A 20223-nucleotide genomic window follows, 5' to 3' on the forward strand; every position below is an offset into this window, starting at 1 on the left:
AACGGCTTGAAGCCGGTGGCGCACAACGCCTACCGAAGGAAAATTAGGAAAAATCCCTTTTTATTAGTGCGAAATGTGAGGGCAGAAAATGAAATTCCTTGCCAAACGGCACTGTGTGTGTGTGTGTGTGTGTGTGTGCGGCACATTAGCTTAGCATTTCCCGCAGTCCTAATGGGAGCGGCACGGCAGTTTCCATGAGTCGGTTGAAAAATCGAGCCTATGGGTTGAACCGCCACTACACGGGTGTGTATGTGTGTGCACATATGAGTAAACACACACGATAATCGAGTGTAACATGTTCATAATATGCCCCCCTTCCCCCCATACCGTCCGTGCTCCGTACATAAACGGAGAATTTTCCCATTCAATAGGGAGCTCCCCTTGTTTTGTGCCTACCATCTTAAACCGTTTCGAGGTAGGTAGCGGTAAAGAACAACAGCAGCAAAAAACAGGAGAAAACACGGAAAGGTTGTGCGTTCAATTTTCCACGGGATTACGTTTTTGACACGGGGCTCATTCGATGCTGCTGTCGGGGTAAGACGGTAAGGACGTATCATCCGCTTCGGTAAACTTGAGTCGTAAAGTTTCGGATTTAAGAAACCGGGGTTCAGGCCCCAGTTGTACCACGTTAACGTGCTTGGAATCTTTTCCTCCCCCTCCCGAACGCCAGGCTGTAGAGGTGAGCGCAAGGTGGAGTACGCAGCCACAAACAACGTACGCAGCCATATCGCTGCAGTAAGCTACCGGGCGCCTCCATCGCAAACGGATCCAGAGGTGAATTAATGATGCTGCCATGGAAGGTAGCGACCGACAGTAATTCTAAATTGAAAAATTAACTCCATTGCAACAGAAACAAACGGTTTGGCCTTGGATTGACCAATAACGTTAATAGTAATGATAAGATTTGTTAAAACGGTAACTTGTGAAGATATTTCATTACGTTTAATATGTAGAATTTCACAGTCACCAATACGCTCTAGGCAGTAGAGTTATTTAAAGCTATCGTTTTTTTCACAACTTGCACTTAACCCCAAATCATCTTATCCAGTCGTGAAAACTCGCAGCCACAAAAAAAAAACAAAATTGCCAACCATTGTTGAATATTCTTGGGCTACAAAGCCCAATAAACTACACGGCAGACGAAGAAGATAGCTGACCGTCCCAAAAGAAAGCGAATAAAGTCGCTCATAATTCATCCCCTAAACCACTTCGACGGAAAAGCCGATGGCCATCACAACCCGTGCGGAAAGAAGTAGGTAATTCGACGATTCCGTTTCATAAAAGGGACAATATTTTCCTCCTTCTTTCTTAAGGTGTCCCACACCGCTTTGCCCCTTACGCCGGTTGGCAGAGTGAGAGAATGAAAAAAAAACAACCCCCAAGGACCAAAAATCCGTGCTCAGCATTCAAAAGGTGAACTGCGGGGGCCAATCTGCACCAGCACAACCTCGCATCATTTGTGGGGCCTTATTGACCGAAAGGCCGTTCACGTGGCCCGTCGATGACATGCCATTGTACAGATGAATCCCTTTTTTTTTGGTCGGACGGAGAACTTCACTCACTTCGTTTACTTCACCGGTTTTACTTGCGGCACGTTTCACTCGACGCGATGTATTTTCGTGTCGCTCTTTGTACGTTGTTGTTTGCCAGGTGGAGCGGTATGTGAAGATGGTGTTTTCCTTTCGACGGCGCACGAAATGGGGCACGGTCGGTTTGTCGTTTTATTTTTCCCCAAAGCACCATACCGGGCACAACTGTACACGCGGGAGATCAAACGATTGGGAGGAGACGCGTTGCCGATACGGTAACGCACTACGTTTACACGTACAGGCATCATTTCGTTCGCCACGATCACTGCTGGTCATCGATTATGTCGAGGAATAAATAAATGGATGAGAAGTGATTCCACCTTCCTGACGGCGAAAACGTGACCAGCGCAAGCAATGAGGTCATATTTAACGTCAGGATTCGTGGAGTTCCAAATCAAAATTCTAACCAGACCAGACCTGGTAGCCAATAATTGAAAGCGAACTTAACTTAGGTGTGGATGAAAAATTTAATACATTATCGTCTATGTTAAAGCAATAAATCAGTTACACAAACATAACGTTTCGATCCGAATTTCGATTTCGAATCCCTCCTTAGTTGTGGCTAGTTAAAGAATGAATAGAGTTTAGGTTTAGGCTTTACGTAAGCGATTTGTTTGATTGTTTTATTTATTTATTTAGAAAATAATAATAATCATTACAGAACCTTACGCATCTGTTGCAATTCTCAATATGTTTAACTCTTTATTAATAGATTCTACCTCGTGTAGCACGCTTCAAACAACCTAGAAAACTAATGGGGTAGAAATGGAATACAATCGGTATCGTCTCATTAACACCTGCGACAGATTGTTCCGGTTGCAACCTACAACCACAGCTGCATCAAGTTGAATGTAGAGAGCAGAATGCAAAAAAAAACACACACACACTGGCTCATGCTACCTCTCGGTACACCAAGTGACACAAAACAGGATGAGGTCATTAAACTAATGATCCCATCACACACAACCCCACACACGGCCCCACATCCTCTCGCAAGTGTTCGCTACCTGTCGTGGCTAGCCGATGTCGAGGGTCTGGAGAGCTTCAGCACTAGAGGCAAATCTTCTGCAAGCTCTAACTCATTTATTCTACCATGCCCCGGCCACAACCGCTGCCAATATGTTGCAGTCACCTTACGGTGACGTAGCATTCCCGTTTGCGGTTGAGCTTCCATTTCTTCGCACGCCCAATCCTTATCACCCCATTCAGCGAAAGCAGACCGCACTGGCCGTTTATCATGGCACATCCAGATGAAGGGGAGGGGAAGAAAAAAAATCCCCCAATAAAAGCATTCCACCTCGTTACCCGCTATAACCGGAAGTGATCCCGAAACGGAACCACTCGGTCGGTACGGTCGACTCGATTTCGTCTACGGGGTCTTCATTACGGTGGCACCTGTATGGCCCGGCGGCGAGAAACGCTTGTGATTTTTTAACTCCTTCATTTCCTTCGCTCTCATTTACACTTGCCTTTGCACGCTTTGAGGTGTCTTTCAGGTTGTTGTTACGAAAAAAAAACTTACCACACACACACACACACACACACCAGCCGAACGTCCGAGCCGGGTTTCTCCCTTAACGTACTGGGCTTTTCAATTCCAAACTCCTGCGGCTGTTGCGCTTTCCTTTCGCGTGTCCTCCACTGACGCTCGGACGTGCACATATAAAGCACAGCAAAAATTGTTGCTAGCCCGGATCGCCGTGGGCACCAACAGCAGCGTCGAATGTAGGCAAAACTAACTAAGACCGAATGCAAGAAATTCCGGATCCCCTTAGCAGGCGGTCTGGTTCGCAGTAGGCTGCGTTTTTTCTCTGACCCAACAACACACAGCTGCTGATTTTCCATCCGTCCGGATCGCCGCCGAAGCGTTTGGTTTGGATGGGGGGGTACATTTCATCGGCGTCTTTTTCACTCCTGCTTGCTACCCATCTCGTTTACACTACGCAACGCAAAAAACTGAATTTCAGCAGCAAACAAAAACGAAATCATAAAAAAACATCACGCAAAGTCTCATCCAGCATGCTCCGGCATATTCGGGAGGGATGCTGTGGTGCGGGTGTGGTGCGGATGGCAAAAAAGGCGCTGTGGAGCGGTAGGCACAGAATCCGGGTGGGGTGGAAATACGGGGGCAACTGTTATTTTTCTATCATACTTTATTTACTCAAAAAGGTTTTTCGCACAACCTGGCCCGTGATCATCCCTTGCCCTTTCGCCATTATAACCATTCGTACCGGTGTGTTTTGAGGGGGAGGGGGCCCGATACGGGTTGGGGGGATGGGTGGGATGGAGTAGAGAAAAATGAAGAAGGGACAGAATCTGGACCGCCACAAATACCACCATATCCACTTCCTCTACAGTACTTTTTTCGCACTGCAACCGTGTTCCTCTTGCCAGCATGTTTCGATTTTTCGCTTATTTTCCCCTCCTGCAGCAGCAGCAATCCACAAGAATCGCTCTCAAGGTGGCTGTCATCGCGTTGGTCCTGGGGACGTTTTTTTTCTTTTACTTTTCGTTTCCCTAAACCAATCCAACCAACCTTTACCGTACCCTTCGTTTGCAACATGCTGATTACGCAGCATGGTTGTACAGGGAAATGCTGAGCTCGTCGTATGCCGTCGTGCGCTTTTCACTTCAATCCGACCAACGCCGATGGTTTGGGGTTTCTTATCTGCACTGGTTAGAGCGGTTTCGGTGAAGTCACCGAATGGTGATGGGCCTGCCGAGCGGAAGTTCTTAATTTTGTGTCACAGCATCCGGGAGCCAAATCGATCAGTGGGCCACATTTTGTTGCTGAACTGGTTTAAAAAAAAAAACCAGTGCTTGTTTGCAATATTCATCTGGTGTAATAATTTTTAGATGAACGCAACATGAGACTACATTTACAAAGTATTTCTTTGATATTGCTATCCAACAGCTGCACGATGACAAGGTCTCCTAAGTGTTTTAACGTTGTTTGTAAGCTTTTATTTATTCTTCCTAACGTTCAGACATTAATTATAAAAAAACGAAAATAACTTCGAAGAATAGAATACTTGTCTTTTGTTTATTGATTTAATTAGTTCACAATTAGATGAGAAGGAGTAATTAAAGTCTTGTTGTTTTACAAAGTGAGACAAGGGTTATACAAGACTAGTTAGACACTGGTGAACGCAAACATAACAAATTCGTACATATTACAATTAAAGGATTTTTTTGGATTGTTGAAGGAGATAATCTTCATAGAGAACCCACATTCATGCCTAGCGGGAAGCTTGCTCGTGTCAGGAGACACTATTCCTCGATGCGTCTACATACAGAATTACACAGCCTCAGAAGCTTTGCTGGTTATGCGTTAGAAAATTTATGTAAGCAAAACAGCCGTTTAAATATTGAAGAGATATGACCAAAACTTTGTTTGAAACAAGCAACATGGTTTACTTTGTGCTTTTTTACACTCTTGAATGGCCCAGCATAGAATGGCCCAGCAGAGTTAGTACATCTACTGCACTAGTGCAATCATCCTGGCCCAAAGACAGGTCCATACGTCGTACAACCAGTAACTTTAGTCTCAGTATTAAGCACCGAGAGGCTTTCGTCGTTCGTCTAATGGTAGGAATGGTAGAAATTGGTCATGAAAGGTTTAAATTTGAGTGACCTGCCAAGTAGGAACTCTCTCTTAAGTGTGCAACAATGATTAATTGATGCTGTGGTCGAACAGAATGATAAGAATTGAATGTCGAAAAGGACATTACTTAGCATTCATCAATGAGTTCCTGCGCCACCATTACATGTACAAAATGCGTCAAGTGCATGTCGAAGGCGAACACAAACATTTTCAACCGTTTGCACAAATCAGGTCATTTGTATTGATTATTCCAGCGTACAAAACCACTTCCAGACCGCTTGTTCAATTCCAATACATCCCGCCGCCTAAACCTTGCTTCACGCAAAACTAATCCGAAACCCCCCTCCCACTGCTGCAAACGGTGAAATGATGCTTGAAAAAGTGACACTGACAAACCACTAATTTGTTTTCCGTGTTTGTGTGCGATGGGGGCTCATTTTCTCCACCTTCAAGTGCTCACCCTCAGAAGAGACCGTGGTCGAGATTGTCTGGTGCATGCACGAAAAATTCTTCATTTCTGCATCCTCAGCCACACACACCGTTCCTCGCGCCACCCTCCCGGGGGCAGGCTTGTTTTTATTTGTTACCATGTCAAATAACACCCATCCACTGAGATAAATATTACACACACACAACAACAACAACAAAAAAAAAACGACGAAACAAAGAGGAAACTCTGTAAACCGTTATGGGTTGGTAAACTGGAGCGGTGAGGACGAGTTTTGCGAGGACTACACGCGACGATACTGTGTAAAAGCGAAGAGTCACACCCGTGTACCATTGGTTCCATTCCTGCAATCAAACATCGGTTGCTTGTTTCTTGCTTGTAATGAAACTCGCTTGTGGCTGCCGTTTTCGCCCGTTGCCGCGTGTCACAGCCACTGTAAAGGTAAACACGGGGGCCATCGTAGATAATGGAAAAGGTTGCCCCTCTGCCCCCTGGCGCTTCTTGGCCGGGGCTTTTCGCTAACAGGTAAGTATGGTAGCAGAACATGTGCATTATTAAATACAACTCGTCTCGGGGCCCAGGAATCACGGCTCAACAACCAGGCTACCAGTGTACCCGTACCGAAGCAAATCAAGTCCAGGACCCAGCCATCTTCTCTCACTGCGCTCCGTTTCCACCTACCCACCCGCATCCTTTCCATGCTCTGTGGATGTGTGTGTGTTTGTATTTTTTACGGCCCGTCTTTTTCTTTGTGCAAACATAAACTCCGTTCAACTCCATTTTAACTTTCGCCCTGCAATGTCGTGCCCGGTTGAAAGTAATAGGGAAAAAAGGCATCTGTCAGAAGGCAGCTAAAAAATCGTTCCACAGTGGTTTCTAGCTTCAGCTGTTGGTTATGTCTCCTCTACTCAAAGGGGGTAGAAGTCATTACTTACGCCAAGCATGGCCATAGTGGCACAATACTCGGTGCGCACTTTCACTTAGTTTTATGTGACAATCTTTTGGTGCATATGATGAAGCAGCTGGTGGAGAGGGTTTTGAAAGAATGTCCGACAAAACAATATTTTACTTAAATTTGTATTTGCAAACTACAAAAAATATTGTTCTTCACAATAGTATAAGTAAGCGGTACAATAAGCGTGTAGAAATTAATATACAAAACATTAACATTTTCCGCCGTGCCAAAAGCTCCCGCTACGGTTCAAAGTAATTTTCAACGATAATCATACCTTGCCGGTTTGCTCTGATTAGCAAAGTTTCCCCGGTTCGTTCCCTTCACTTGCGAACTTTTCCCTTCACCAGCGACACTCGATCGCTTTTACGATAACTTTTACCCGCACGAAAGCTCGCTCGGAACGGAATCTTAACCCGGGCGGGATCCCATTCGTACCGGTAACCTCCACAGGGACCGCCAACCATCGGTGGTTTATTGTAATGGGCATGGGCAAGGGGCCAAAATGTCGACGATGTTAAACCAACCAGACAACCACCGGGACGGGAAGTGCGAGAAAGGACGCAACAAACCGAAAGGAAGCCAAAGTTTAACCAGACCGAACGAGTTGAAGGAAACAATGTTTAGCACCGTTTCTGCATACAGCCAAACCAATCGATAAAACTGAGCGTACCATATCCGTACACGCGTCCTCCCCCAACCCCCCCACCCCCCCACCCAAAAAAAAGCTTTAAAAGCTACCCCGACACATGGCGGCGACAGTGATCGAACATTTCCCTCAAGACTCCTTAGCGTTCGTTTATGCGCGCAACGAAAATATCACCAACAACACCAACCAATCCTTGCAAATAGCGAATTTCTCGACCTGAATGGAAATTAAATGATTCCCCACAGATCAAAGCCGACCGGATGCTGTGCGGTGCGAAATGTAAAGGGTCGGTTGTCGGTCTCTTTAAGGCTTTAAGCGTCTAATCCTGTCGTGCCGTTGCGTATGCGCTGGTATGCGAAGAATATTCGCACAAACACACACGCGCGCGCGTTCACGACGGCACCGCTGAACGGATTTCAGCCGGAAGGTCTTCACGCGGAGGATTAGCGGCAGAATTCCGGACCCAACATTTGGATGCTTCGAGTGGGAGAGCTTTCCTGCAGGTGGGATGGTTTGCAAGTTTTTACGCAAATCATTTATTGCATTTGTTATTATTTTTTTTGGTGAATAATTTCCTACAGTTATAGCATAACGATTGGTTTTTGAAAAGTGTAGCTTAGGCATCAGAATAGGAATAGGCAAAGGACATAAACAAACGGGAATATTACTAAGTGTCACGCTATTGGAAAAAATAAACTCTTATCATCGATTGTTATCAATTCCTAAGCACGATTCACCCCCATCCTTGGCAGGGAAACTGTGGGGACAGTTTCGGGGGTGCTTAGTTTTATGGAATCTCGGATGCTGCGGGGGTCACACAAAAGCGCTGGAAAAAGCTCGCGTCACGTCACCACCATAACCGATCCGGTCACGGGTGAATGAGCCACAGCGTCTGCATAGTGCTCCGCTGGCAATGATTGATGACAGTCATTCATTTTAATACAAGTCTAAAGTGCACACCCCAAAAAACCCACACAAACAAAACACCCGGTAAGGGTGGTACAACCCTCGAAAGCGCGACGGGACGGGTACGATGTATCGTTTCGACGAGGCCCAGCAGGCCCAGCAAAATCCCGGATGTTATGCAACACCGATCGATGAATGACGACGACCGGGCCCCGTTCCCACACGGGTTGCCAAGAAAAGGAGCAAACAAAACCATATTCTCATCGTAACTCGGGTTTTCGGGAAGGCGTAGTGCGTGGGCATCCATTGGAACATCGCCAGGAACGGTTCCTTTCTGTGGTGTGTTGGGGTTGTGTCGATATTAAAGCGTACGAAGCATCCGTTCTCTACGTAGGTCCTTCGGTATGGCCAGTATACGGTTGCGGAATGTGCTGAATGGAAAAGCAAATGTGAAGCAGTACCAAGGTACAACTACTAAACGTTCATTTGTGGTGATGCAGAGCAAATCGACGTAAAATCCGATTGAATGTTTCACATTTATTGGCTGTATTGCTTTCGATTGCAGACTTCAATCACTATTTTATCGCCGTAGGAGGAGTTCTCCATCGTACCGGACATTAATCATAAAGCTGCAACATATCAGCAACCATTCGGTGATCGGACAGAGTTCGGTGAATGGTGTTCCTTCCTGATGGAAATGGTTGTGGAAGGCGGATGGGGAACTATTCCGAATTATTTAATTTTCATCATAAACTATTTGTTTTACCTAACCGCCGAAGGGAACTCTCTCCTGCACAATGTCGGTCAAGTATTCCACTGACGTAAAGCCCTTAAATGCAATTTACTATTGTTTTCCAGCGGGGTCTAAAGCGTTGGAACTTGTGTGCAAACCCCGATGGGTGGTTAAATGACTTGAGTTTCAATAATTAATTGAAGTTTCGGTGTCTACTGAAAGCATTGCAATAGTTAGAAACATTTCCAGGAACAATTTGCTGATAATTACAGAGCGCAAAGCACCAGCGGCCACTCAAAATGGTGGCAAATAATAATGCTTTAATAATGTGACGCAACGCTTACAAACGGCCGGGGAAGAATCACCCTTAAAAAGCCATTCGCAGGATCGTTTTATCCCTGGTTCCGTATCAGGTCTGGTGGTATACACTTCAACCAACGTTCGCTGTCGTTCGGTGAAGTGGATCGATTATCATTTTTACGCGATTAGTTTGCGTCCCATGAATGGGAGCGTCGAGTGGCCGTTATCACCCACCACGCCAGTACCGTCAACACCATGTGCCGACCGGGCTGAATGAAGACGTCTCGCTTTCAGCCACTGGCACGGGCCAACTCTACACGCAATCACCACAAAAACCATGCCAACCCATGCGTATTAATTATGATGTAGCGAATGAATAAATAGAGCGTGTAATGCAATTAATTGAATGGGATTTGTGAGTATCGTGTGCGGGTGGCTTGAGGCTAGCAGAGAAGCATTATGTGGACAAACCCCGACTGATGATAAGTATCCGACTGACCGGGGGGCTAGAGTTCAATCTTTTATCGTAGAGACGTAGTGTCCCGTAGTGACTTCAGACTGCTTCAAGCAAGTGGCATAAAGATACAGCCATCCTAGCGCGTGTGAAAGGCCGGCTTTGAAAGCGGCCCCACACTTTAATGGTCCCAGCGAGCATAATGTGTTGCAATCTCTCAATTCTGATCGGTCCGAAACCGTGCCAGCCACCGCTGCCACCGTGTTGATTAAATTTGTGCCAATTTATGAACATTATCAAGGTGTTGGGGCGTGAATAAAAAAGCTATGGGTGAAACAAAGCCAGAGAAACACACATATGCTCCATATGCGCCATTGCTAAGTGCATGACAATTCCGATTCTACTCGCCCAGGAGCTGTGCTGCTGTGAGCCGTGCATCTTCACCGAGGCAGAGTTTTTGCGGTTCACATGCAAAACCGTGGATGCCGTGCACACCGCAAGCGCGTGCCTGCTATCTGGAAATCGCCGTAACAGCAGCAGATGTGGCCGGAAGACAAAGAAATTGTTCCTCGCGGAGAAATTCTCCTTCCCATCCGTTCGGTGCACAAATGCAGCCTGGTTTTATTGCAGCGAAGCGCCCACGTACAGCGAACATGCGGGTGGGGCGTATGTGTGTCACCATGTCTCATTCCCCTGTGGATAGAGGGGCCATTGTCCTGTCATGGGATTTCGCTCAAGAAAACCTTGCACCGAAGGACGAAAGTGGATGTATCATATGATAGTGATAGAAGAAAAAAAACCACCCACACATATCGTAAAGATTTCCAACTGCTGCCTTAGCTGCATACTTTTATGAATCGTTTGTTGCGTTTGTTACTGTTTTTACTTGTTAGTTTGTCCCGCGTGTCCCAGTTTATTTTTTTTGGTGTCTCACAAGCGCTAAACTGCAGGAGGGGTCTGTTCATTAGTTAGATAGGTTTGTTTAAGCTGCGGTATGCATGTGTGTGTGTGTGTTTCTGTATGTGAAACGGCATGAAGCAAGGTTCCGTCCTTGGTGAAATGGTTGCTGGCTAAAACGAAGCTTCATTTATCTGTGCGATTCTTCAACAGCTACATTCAATCTACATACAGAGCATGGGCACATATTGGTATAAGGAGTATAATCGCATGTCGACAAAACGTGGAGAGGCACTGCTGCGTTTAAAATTAGGATCATGGTTTAAGGTAATATTTCATGTTAAGTCTTTTTTGAGTTATTCTCTTTAAATGTCCTTCATCCGTAGAGAAACATGGAATGAAACAGCATAAAAAACGTATACGAATACTTTCTGCTTTTTGTTCAATGTTGGAAAGCTCCAATTGTGAGTTTCAATACAAAGAAACGAGTGAAAATTCCTTTGTAATTTGAGATTTCTTTAACCGTTAATTTCGTCTGGTCGTTATTACGACAAGTATCACTTTGACTTGTTGGCAAACTGTGTTTAGAGCAGTTACAAAAAGAAAGAAAAATAGATTTTATTTAATTTATTTCGCTCAAGCGATCTTGAAAGAAAATATGTTAGACAAATTATCAGAAAAAGATCATTAAGACTTTCGAAGAACTCTCCAAACCAGTACTACAATAAAGCAAGATACAGAAATTGAAAAAAATTTCATAAATAATGATAAATTATTATTGAATTTCAAAATCCCATAAAATGGTATTTTTGGTTCCCATTCGAGTAAGAACTGTATCCTCCTATGACTGGCTGCACTATGCTCATCCGTTCATATTCAGAGATTTATCTTAATTTTTTGATTGTTTCTCGACTTCAAAGAGTCATATTGTCGAGTTAGTTAGTTAGTGGTAAATTTCGCTTAATTTGGATTTATGTTTGGATTTGGCTTTTTAGAAATTTAGTTTAATTTTACGAAATTTACAATTTCCTTAACTTTCCCATCTCCATCTTTCCTATGCTTTTTCAATTCATCAAATGATATCCTCAATGGTAGATTGTGCTTGGTACACTCAAAAATCATGTGTCTATCGGTTTCCGGTACTTCGCAGTGATCGTAATTTTCCTCGTTATCAATTTTTCATTTTTGCAAACCAATATTTGCCCAGGACTTGTTCTAATATGATGCTATTCATTTGTCTTATTTCTGATTACTTTGAATTTCTTGCTTTTTTCCGCACACATACGAAGAAAATTGTCATGGAAACAAAAAATCAACTCTGATCCACTCAATCACTAAATCACCAAATAAAAATCCAGGGATAGTAAACTCTTAATTACAACATAATCTTCTCTTATGTCCAATGACAGACCACAAGCTATAATAATGAACAGGGTCTCCACGCAGTAGGCTTAGAGAAGAATACAATGAATCGATCATTCATATATAGTAAAGAAAATTTTTCAGCTTTAAGGTAAATAAAACCAAGGAAATCAACACAGAAAATTATCTTAGCTTGAAGTGTCCAAACAAAAGGAGAGTTAATTCTCTCAGTTGGATTTAAGAACTTCAGGAAAAAAAACAAAATAAAGTTCGTTTTTTTTACAATTATTTGCTCGTTGTATTTGTAACACGAAACTTTTCTGCTTCAATTATTCAAAATCTCACGCTAACACACATCAGCCAAATTAAATTTTCGTTCTCCCCTATTGTTTTTATTAAGTGCATGCACTAAAAACATAACCTCAAACCCATGCACCCCGTGCTTGCGGCCAGTGAAAATTGGTTGGCAAACCGAAAAGTGTCCCGCATGGTGGTGCTTCGTTCCCCTTTGCGCAACCAGCAGCAAAAACCTCCCATGCGGGAGCGGGGTTTTGTTTATGTTTTAATTATTTTAATGAGTACACTTAGCGCACGGTACACAATGGTGCCGGAACAGGAACGAATGGTGCCACCGGAAAACGTGCCCGTTTGGCCGCACACACACACACACATTTCGTGGCTAGTGTGCCATGGCAGGATGCGAAAGCATCCAGGTGACAGTTAACCGGTGTAGCCATTCGTCCGGCAGAGTTTGCACAGGAGCACGCGCTGCACTGGACCAGCGCTGGTGGATCAGATAAATGTGGCACTTGGTGGTAATTGTTCCATAAATTTGCAGCTTCCGCACATATTGGCTACGGTTTGGCATAAATCTTTTCCATCGATCGGTACCACTAATGGACCGTCGGCGTTGGAAGCTGTTAAGTTTAAACGGCCTGCTCACAGTTTGGGTCATGCAATATTGAAACGGTTGTAGACATATTTCCGCCGAAACGCACACTGAAGGCAAAGAGCAGAGTTTGGCGCAAAATTCGACTAAGCAGTGGTCGCGTTTTGAGCCATGTAATACACTTACGTATTATAAATCCCATGCTTCATAAAACACGTACCAGCGAAAGCATTGCAAATGTAGGTTCCAGCCAGCTTGAGGCGTTTGCCATCTAATGAACACACCGTACGTCCGTTTCCCGGTAAGGTGAAAACTTCTAGTCCCATCTAAACAAATGTCACCCGCGGGAAGGAATGGAAAATCGGGCGCCCGCGCAGGACAAGGGCAGAAGGGTGTGTGAGTGGCAGCGTACGCCAAAGTAAAGATAAAACAGCTCCAGGGGCACTGAATGCGAATGTGCTCAAGTTTGTGGACGCCTGCATGATGTGTCCCCAATGTAGCTTCCATCGAGAATGACACACAAACACACAGACACACACGATGCGATACACATCACCTTGTTTCAAGCAGTTCGTTAGCCGTAAGGTGTCCGTGGACGAGGCAGCTCACAGCCCCGAGCGCTGCGTCCGGCTGGCAAATGAAAAAGGGATACTACAATATCCGGGTGTGTCCACCGGTGAGCGTCAAAGACCGGTCTTTCGGCTAATTAAGATCCTGCCCACTGCCAGGACGGTGCGGGGCGAACGAACGGGTTGCTGATGAAATCTTATGCTGTGTTCTTCATTTACGCCAGAAGTAGCAACATAATGACATTTGTTTGTTGGCAAAGTTCCGCACATTGGTTTGTGTGCAACTATTTAAAGAGTGTATAAATCGACTGTTGCAGTGTACGTATAAAATGCACACAGAATTTAAATTTAAAAGCAAACTATTAAACCATCAACTATTATTATTATCACCCTTAATTTAACGGATTGAATAGTTAAATAAGGCAAAATTAGCAGTCGTTAATTTGCTCTTTCGTGTAATTTTGACATGTTATCATTGACTATTATTCTTTTCCCTTAATTTTCTGATAAAATGAATGATAAATTAACTGGTTATAAGGATAAATTAACTGGTAAGGGAAAAAATAAAAAACTCAAAGAAAATTTACTAGCATTTGAAAATTTTTAATTTCAAATTTCGTATATGACAGTTACCTGCACGGAGACGCCTGGTGCTTCACGTTTACACCAAGAATACACAATTAAAAAGGACACTAAACGCCTTCTACATCGAACGCAGATTTTTACTTACATGAATATGAATAATGGAATGAATAATTGAATGGAGAGATTCAGATCAATTAAAATTTTATTTAAATTAATTTTTGAAAAAAAACAAATTCTACCATAGCTGATACTATGAATATAATATATTTAATATATGAATATATTAAAGCATAATCCAGGTATTTCGATGTTTAATAAAAAATAATTTAATAATTACTTTGACATTTATGTTATAAAAGTATGATTAAGGAATATTTAAACAAAATCCAGGTTTTTCAAAACTTTTTTAAAATAATTAATAGTTTAAAAGCTTAAATTTCTTGGAGGTTTTAGCATTAAAAACCTATTAACACTTACCTACTTTCTTACATAACATAAAATCTTAGCATTATTCTTGATCCATACTGCAATATAACATTTTTACAACTTTGGTTTCAAGCTGTATTAAATTGCCTTCAAATTTTACAAAAACTCAAAGTTAAGCTTTCCTACACAACTCACCCTAGAATTTACAACTTTCGCCATTTTTTTTTTTGCAATTTAAAGTAGCTCAACTAAACTTCCATTCCTCCCCGTACGCTAACAGAGGGCGTCGGTCAACAAGGTAGCAAATTGCTTGAAAATGCAGCTGCCAGCGATAAACATTTAAGCGCTAGTCTTTGGGGACCGTCAGCGGCAAAAGCTGTCGTAATGGCGTTACAAAATTTGTTCCTCGTGAGGTTGAGGTTGCACGGTGCCCACGAGAGACTAACCTGGCCCCAGCACCGTATGTGGAACTCCGGGGCCACGTGTAATACATTTGTGGATAGTTTAGCACAAGCACCGTTGGCTAAACGCTGCAAAGTTTGTTGCGCTCCTTTCAAGCGTGCTCATGGTTTGTGTGCAACTGTTTGGCAAATTTACTGTTTGGGAGAGCTGTTGGGAGGATTTTTTTTCCCCCCAGTAAAAACTTTTTCACCTTTCTGTTGGTGATTGTTATCAATTGTGTCAATAGCTTTGGAAGCAGGAAATTGGAGTCACTTACGATATGTGTGCACAAATTACGTCCTCAAATCTCTGCATTCCGCTGCGATGCTTTGCATGGATTCTTTATTATTGCCGCATACCATGACCAGGCTGCAAAAATGGCAACATTCAGAATGCCTGTGAAAAAAAAAACCCATTCTCGGTACGATATGAATAACGAACCAATTCGGATGATGATCTAACCACTGGAGTATAAAGTAAAGTGTCTGCTTCAGAACGTATTGAGCCTCAACCCAATCACACCTTTTTTGCACACACCCACCCACCCATCTACACATAAGAGCAAACCCGACCGGGTAAAAGTCCCGATGGCCAAATCGAGGTGAAATGTGAGTGTTTTATTACTGCCGTGAAAAGTCCTTCACTCAACCGAAGGATGTCATCTACGGATAAAGCATCGTTGCAACAAGCAGGAGACAGCCGGTGGTCTGCCGGTGCTGCACCACGGTACACGGTCGGTCTCGGGGGACAGATCTCTGAACCATTATAAATAGCTCATTGCCTCTCGATTAGATTCGATTGGTTTCCTCCCTGTACGGGGTCATCGAATCAGTGCTGAATTGCTACTGTGTCTTGTAAAAGGAGGTATCTTCATAAATCCACTCCGGCACGTCCTTATTCTTCCTATCGGCAGGCGCACAAAAGGCGTGCCGCCGACCCGAAAGACGAAGTTTACGGGGTTTTGTGCCCCGCGCAAATCGTCGTCCCTTGCCTGGTCGTATCGATCGAAAGCCAGTCGTGCCGTGTCCGTATAACCGGGCCCAACCAACCGTCAAGAGTCATCCATCTCGTACCCTCTTTATCGCCGGCTTTGGAATTCCAAGCAGCCGGTGGAAGGAATTGTGCGGTACCGGCTTGTTGCTTTTTCCTCTGCCACTCAGACAGTGCCTGTTGCATAATAGCCACCGTGTATCGATACGGTATGCCGGACAGGGATACGGGGGGCTGGGCCTTTTGCCTCCGGGCCCTGGGAATGATGAGCAGCCAAGAGAGCAACATTCCAATCCTCGGCATAGTTCTGCTGGCAGCGTTCCAGCAAATCCTTATCAACCCTCTACCCACACACCCCAGCCTACCTACCCGCTCGCCGCCCCACTGAAGAATTCCTTCTTATTTCCGGCGGCGTATTTTTAGCAAATTGCAGCCGATCCTCCGCAAATAAACAAACGTTGGTGGTGCAGCGCATTTCTTGCGGCAGGCGCACGGTCGTTGAGCATTCGTCGCCATTTAGCCCGTAATGGTTGCCCCCGGGGTGTGTAGGTGGCTCATATTTATTACACCTTCGCCAAAAAGCACTCGCACATCTAGGCAGTCACTTCTTTCACCAGATTGTTGCCAAATTTCCCACCCTTCGCTCCCACAAACCAACCCCCTCCCCAACCGCAGGCTGCTGTGAAGCTTCGGTGTTGCAGCCTCGGTTTCTCGCCAGCAAACAATCCCCGGCATGGGTATTAATAATTTAGGCCCGTCATATTCAGTGAATGTCTCAAAGAGAAACACGAAAACAGAGAGAAAACCTCACCCGGGTCGAAGATCCAGATTTTTTGCACCTCGATGACATGCGCGCATCAGTAAGGGGTGTTACACCAACCACCAGCATAAGCGGCCAGAAAGCGCCGGATGGGGGATGGGCGGTGGGAAAGGGCCCGAAACAGACTCCGAAAGCTCCGAACCGGACGGCTTACCACATAAGTATTATTACACTGGTACATGGGTTGGCATGAATAAATAACGAATCCGTTTAATGTTGTACCCACACTGCCACCCCAACACTGGGCGGCTGGGTGTTTGTTTTTTTTTTTGTTTTCTTTTGGTCGAGAACACTTTGAGCCACCAGAACATGATACTTTGCTTCGGCCCGGTGGAATGCGAGAAAGATACAGTTCGCGGCCCACACACGGTTCGGTATCCTTCGTCTTCACAAACGTCAACAGTGCCTTCTCCTTCGATTTCAACCATGCGAAACAATGCGTAGAAATTTTCAGAGCTTAGCGATTGACGTAAGCACTGCCGGGGGTATGCCCGACTACATGCCGTTTTTCTCGATGGGGAAAAGCCTCAGCTCGGTAAGCTCTTCAATTTATCTCAAGTGTATCAAGTGTGTTTTTGTCAATCCACGCATGTGTGTATGTGTGCCTGAATAATTATTCAAACTACCATCCCATGCCATTATTAGGGAAACTATCATCCAATAAATAACAAAGAACTATATTTTATCGCCATAAAAACACCAGGGGAGTCGTAAAAAGATGGGTTGTAAAAAAGGAGAGTTGCTTCAAGCAGGTGGGCTCGTCCGGGATTTGAACCCGGGACCTCTCGCACCCTAAGCGAAAATCATACCCCTAGACCAACGAGCCCGTCGAGAGAGCTCGCATCGAGTACGCAACAAAAACAAATGCTCTCACTCAATCGAACTTGCACGAAACGAGAACACTGCTCGAAATTTAGGGGTGCTGCGAATCGTGGGTATTTGCTCGAAATGCCGCCCGTGAGCATAGAGCGCCGAACAAAGGCGGATGCGTGAGAGCGTGAATGCTGTGCGAGAGAGCCGTCACGTTTTGGGAAGGGATGAGTGCACAGTGGTCTTTCCGCATACAACAAGACTGGTTGCGAGTATTTTTTTTTTATTTTGTACTTTGTTATTAAGATCTTTATAAAAGAATTCGATGATGTTTGCAACAAGTTAAGTGGTTGCTTATTTTTAATTATTTTGTGTTAAAAAGAGATAATCTGGTTCAGAAAAAAATATGGAAGTAAAATTATTATTGTTTGATAAAAACAATGATCTTTACTGTATGGAATTCCATTAATTCTGCTATAATAATATTTTTATTCATCGAATGGTACAATCTAATTTATAATTTCACACTGGAAGTGATTCAACCGACAAAAGACTGCAATTTATCAATCATTTTCACACGCAAAACCTGCACACGGTTAATATCTACCGGGTTGGTGTAATAATGTTCCAGCCCAACCAGCGAATGGAAGATGATCCTACTCCGTTCCCGGTTGAGCTGATTGTTGCGATCCAAATGCGAATGCAACATTTCGTAGCCAGCGATTGTACCAAACTTCTGCGCATCCTCACGAAGCCCTTCGTAAAACGCTACTAACGCACCCACACCGTCTGCGTCCATTTGGTAGGTGTCGTTCGTGAGCCGCACTATATCGTAGGTCCCATTCAAGGCCCGGTATATTTTGACGGCTTCCTCAATATTTTCACCCTGGATGTACCCCACGCAAAGGGCCTCCTGTGCCCGGCGACCCACGGCCCTTTCCTGTTCCAGCTGCCGCAGCTTATCGTTCAAGCGTTGCTTCAGCGTCTGCAAACTGTTGCGCAGCCGTTCAATTTCTGCCTGAAACCGCTGCTCGACTTCACGCTCCAAACCATCCACCCGGCGCATCAGATCGGTCAGTTCGGTCTCCTGCTGGGCTTTGAGCAACTCGTACTGGTTGGCCGTTATGTACGATTTCTGCATCGTGCCGTACCGTGCGAGCACATCTTGGATGGTCGTTTTGAACTCGCGAAGCTTACGACTACACTCGTCGGTGTTGTCTATCGGGGTGGGATTACCACTGGGAGGACGCTTCCGAGACGATCTACGGCCATCGACCAGCTTGGTGAGCTGCACCAGCTCGTCTATGTCGGCGCGGGATATAACGCACTCCGCTGGTGGAGCAAAAAATTGGCGCTTTGCTCGCAGCGAAACACTGCTATCGATAATCACTGCGAAAAACACTACAAAAAGTAGCTCTTGTTTGCACATGCTGCTCGTGGTACTGGTTCACCGTGACTGCGGTTCGACGGCGGTTCTATATAAAGCATCTCGACCAACTGATAGTATTACAGTAATTATGTCCAGCTGTAGCAGCTGTACCATAGCTGATAGCAACGAATCACACAAACACTCGCAACCGCAAACGTTCTCGCGTCCCTCGAATTCACATCTGACATGGACAGGGAATTCCCCAATAACAATACAACAAAGACGAATAAGTGAGATGGAAAAGGTATGAGTTGAAAATTACGCATAAAGTACTTACAGATTGAAGAATTCGCTATCAGCATTAGCACGATGATCCACTTGTATATCCTCAACTGTTTGTAGCACTGAAAGTTATGATATCGATTCAGCATAATGATTTTCGATATCATTTTGATCATCTTGATCACGATGATCAGTATCTTCTTCATTGGGTTGTGCGATGCGCAAGGTCACTTCCAGCAAGCCACCGTTGCGCTGTCCGTAGGATACGCCGAATGACAATGGCCCGAACCCGTGTCCCTTCCCTCCGGACCAAAGGTGGAGCCCCACGATGCGCAATACTGCTCAGGGATGTTTCGTTGTCGTTGGTCCCCCGAATGTTTGCCGGCGCGCCGGTTTGTGGCGTAGGATTCGTACGCCGTCCCAGCGGAGCTCGCACGTACGGCTGCTGGCGTTTCAATGGTACGGTCCACCGGTGCCTACCAGACAACCGGAAACGTTTTGTAGAAGTCTTGTCTATTCAATTCTCTCCCTTCGCATCCCCGGTGTTCCCGGGGCAGGGTTCGCTTGGTTTTTTTTTGTTGGTCCTTAATTCCTTCCGGCCGGTTCACGGTGCGGTTGCAAGTGTCTCTCGTTTTTACTATTCCGTGTTTTTAAATATTCGAAGCGTTGTGTGGTTTATTGTGTGAATGTATGATACTGTGTGTGTGTGTGGGTATATTTTATGTGGTGGGATGTACTTGTTCGTCACCACTCGGTCAAACAACAACCAGCAGGAGCAGAGCAAGCTTTCAGCACAATAAATGCTGCCCGACAGGCGTCGTATCGCTAGCAGCGAGCAGTTATGCAGCAGTCCGTTTCCCAGCGGTTTCGGAGCGGCATTGGCTTCTCAGTGTCGCTTGTCGCGTGCTTTCCAGACCTTGCCAAAATTCACTCGCCAGCAATTCTAGGTGCGCAAAACTATCTACGATCCCGGTTCGAATTGGCACAGCATGATTTGACTGTTCCGCAGCCGCAGCCTCAACACCCTACAGGCCACCGTTCGGCCAGAATGTCCTGCAGTTCACTTGCGCAGTGTGGCCGCTATCGAACATTTTACCACCATTCGGAACGTAGCAATAATCACCACGGAAACCGTCGATGTGACACAT

The 20223-nt window shown here is 44.9% G+C and overlaps 2 protein-coding genes and 1 non-coding gene across 3 annotated transcripts in view; all 3 read right to left on the reverse strand.

Moving 5' to 3' along the window:
* Positions 1-19281, reverse strand: part of LOC128715914 (neuronal acetylcholine receptor subunit alpha-7-like) — a 50262-nt gene extending 30981 nt beyond the window's left edge. The window contains exon 1 of the mRNA XM_053810836.1: positions 19131-19281. Within this exon, the coding sequence (XP_053666811.1) occupies positions 19131-19281 (151 nt within the window). The remainder of the gene's footprint in view (positions 1-19130) is intronic.
* On the reverse strand, positions 17369-17440 carry Trnap-agg (transfer RNA proline (anticodon AGG)). Its single transcript has one exon. It is a non-coding gene; the product is annotated as a tRNA-Pro (tRNA).
* On the reverse strand, positions 17963-18853 carry LOC128715915 (uncharacterized). Its single transcript, XM_053810837.1, has one exon. The coding sequence runs from the start codon at positions 18851-18853 to the stop codon at positions 17963-17965; it is 891 nt and encodes a 296-aa protein (XP_053666812.1).
* Positions 19282-20223: the final 942 nt, after the last annotated feature.

This window comes from Anopheles marshallii, chromosome 3 (genome assembly GCF_943734725.1).
Source record: "Anopheles marshallii chromosome 3, idAnoMarsDA_429_01, whole genome shotgun sequence".
Lineage (NCBI taxonomy): Eukaryota > Metazoa > Arthropoda > Insecta > Diptera > Culicidae > Anopheles > Anopheles marshallii.

Coding starts and splice junctions, on each gene's coding strand:
- LOC128715915 (XM_053810837.1), bottom strand. CDS start 18,853: ATGTGCAAACAAGAGCTACTTTTTGTAGTGTTTTTCGCAGTGATTATC.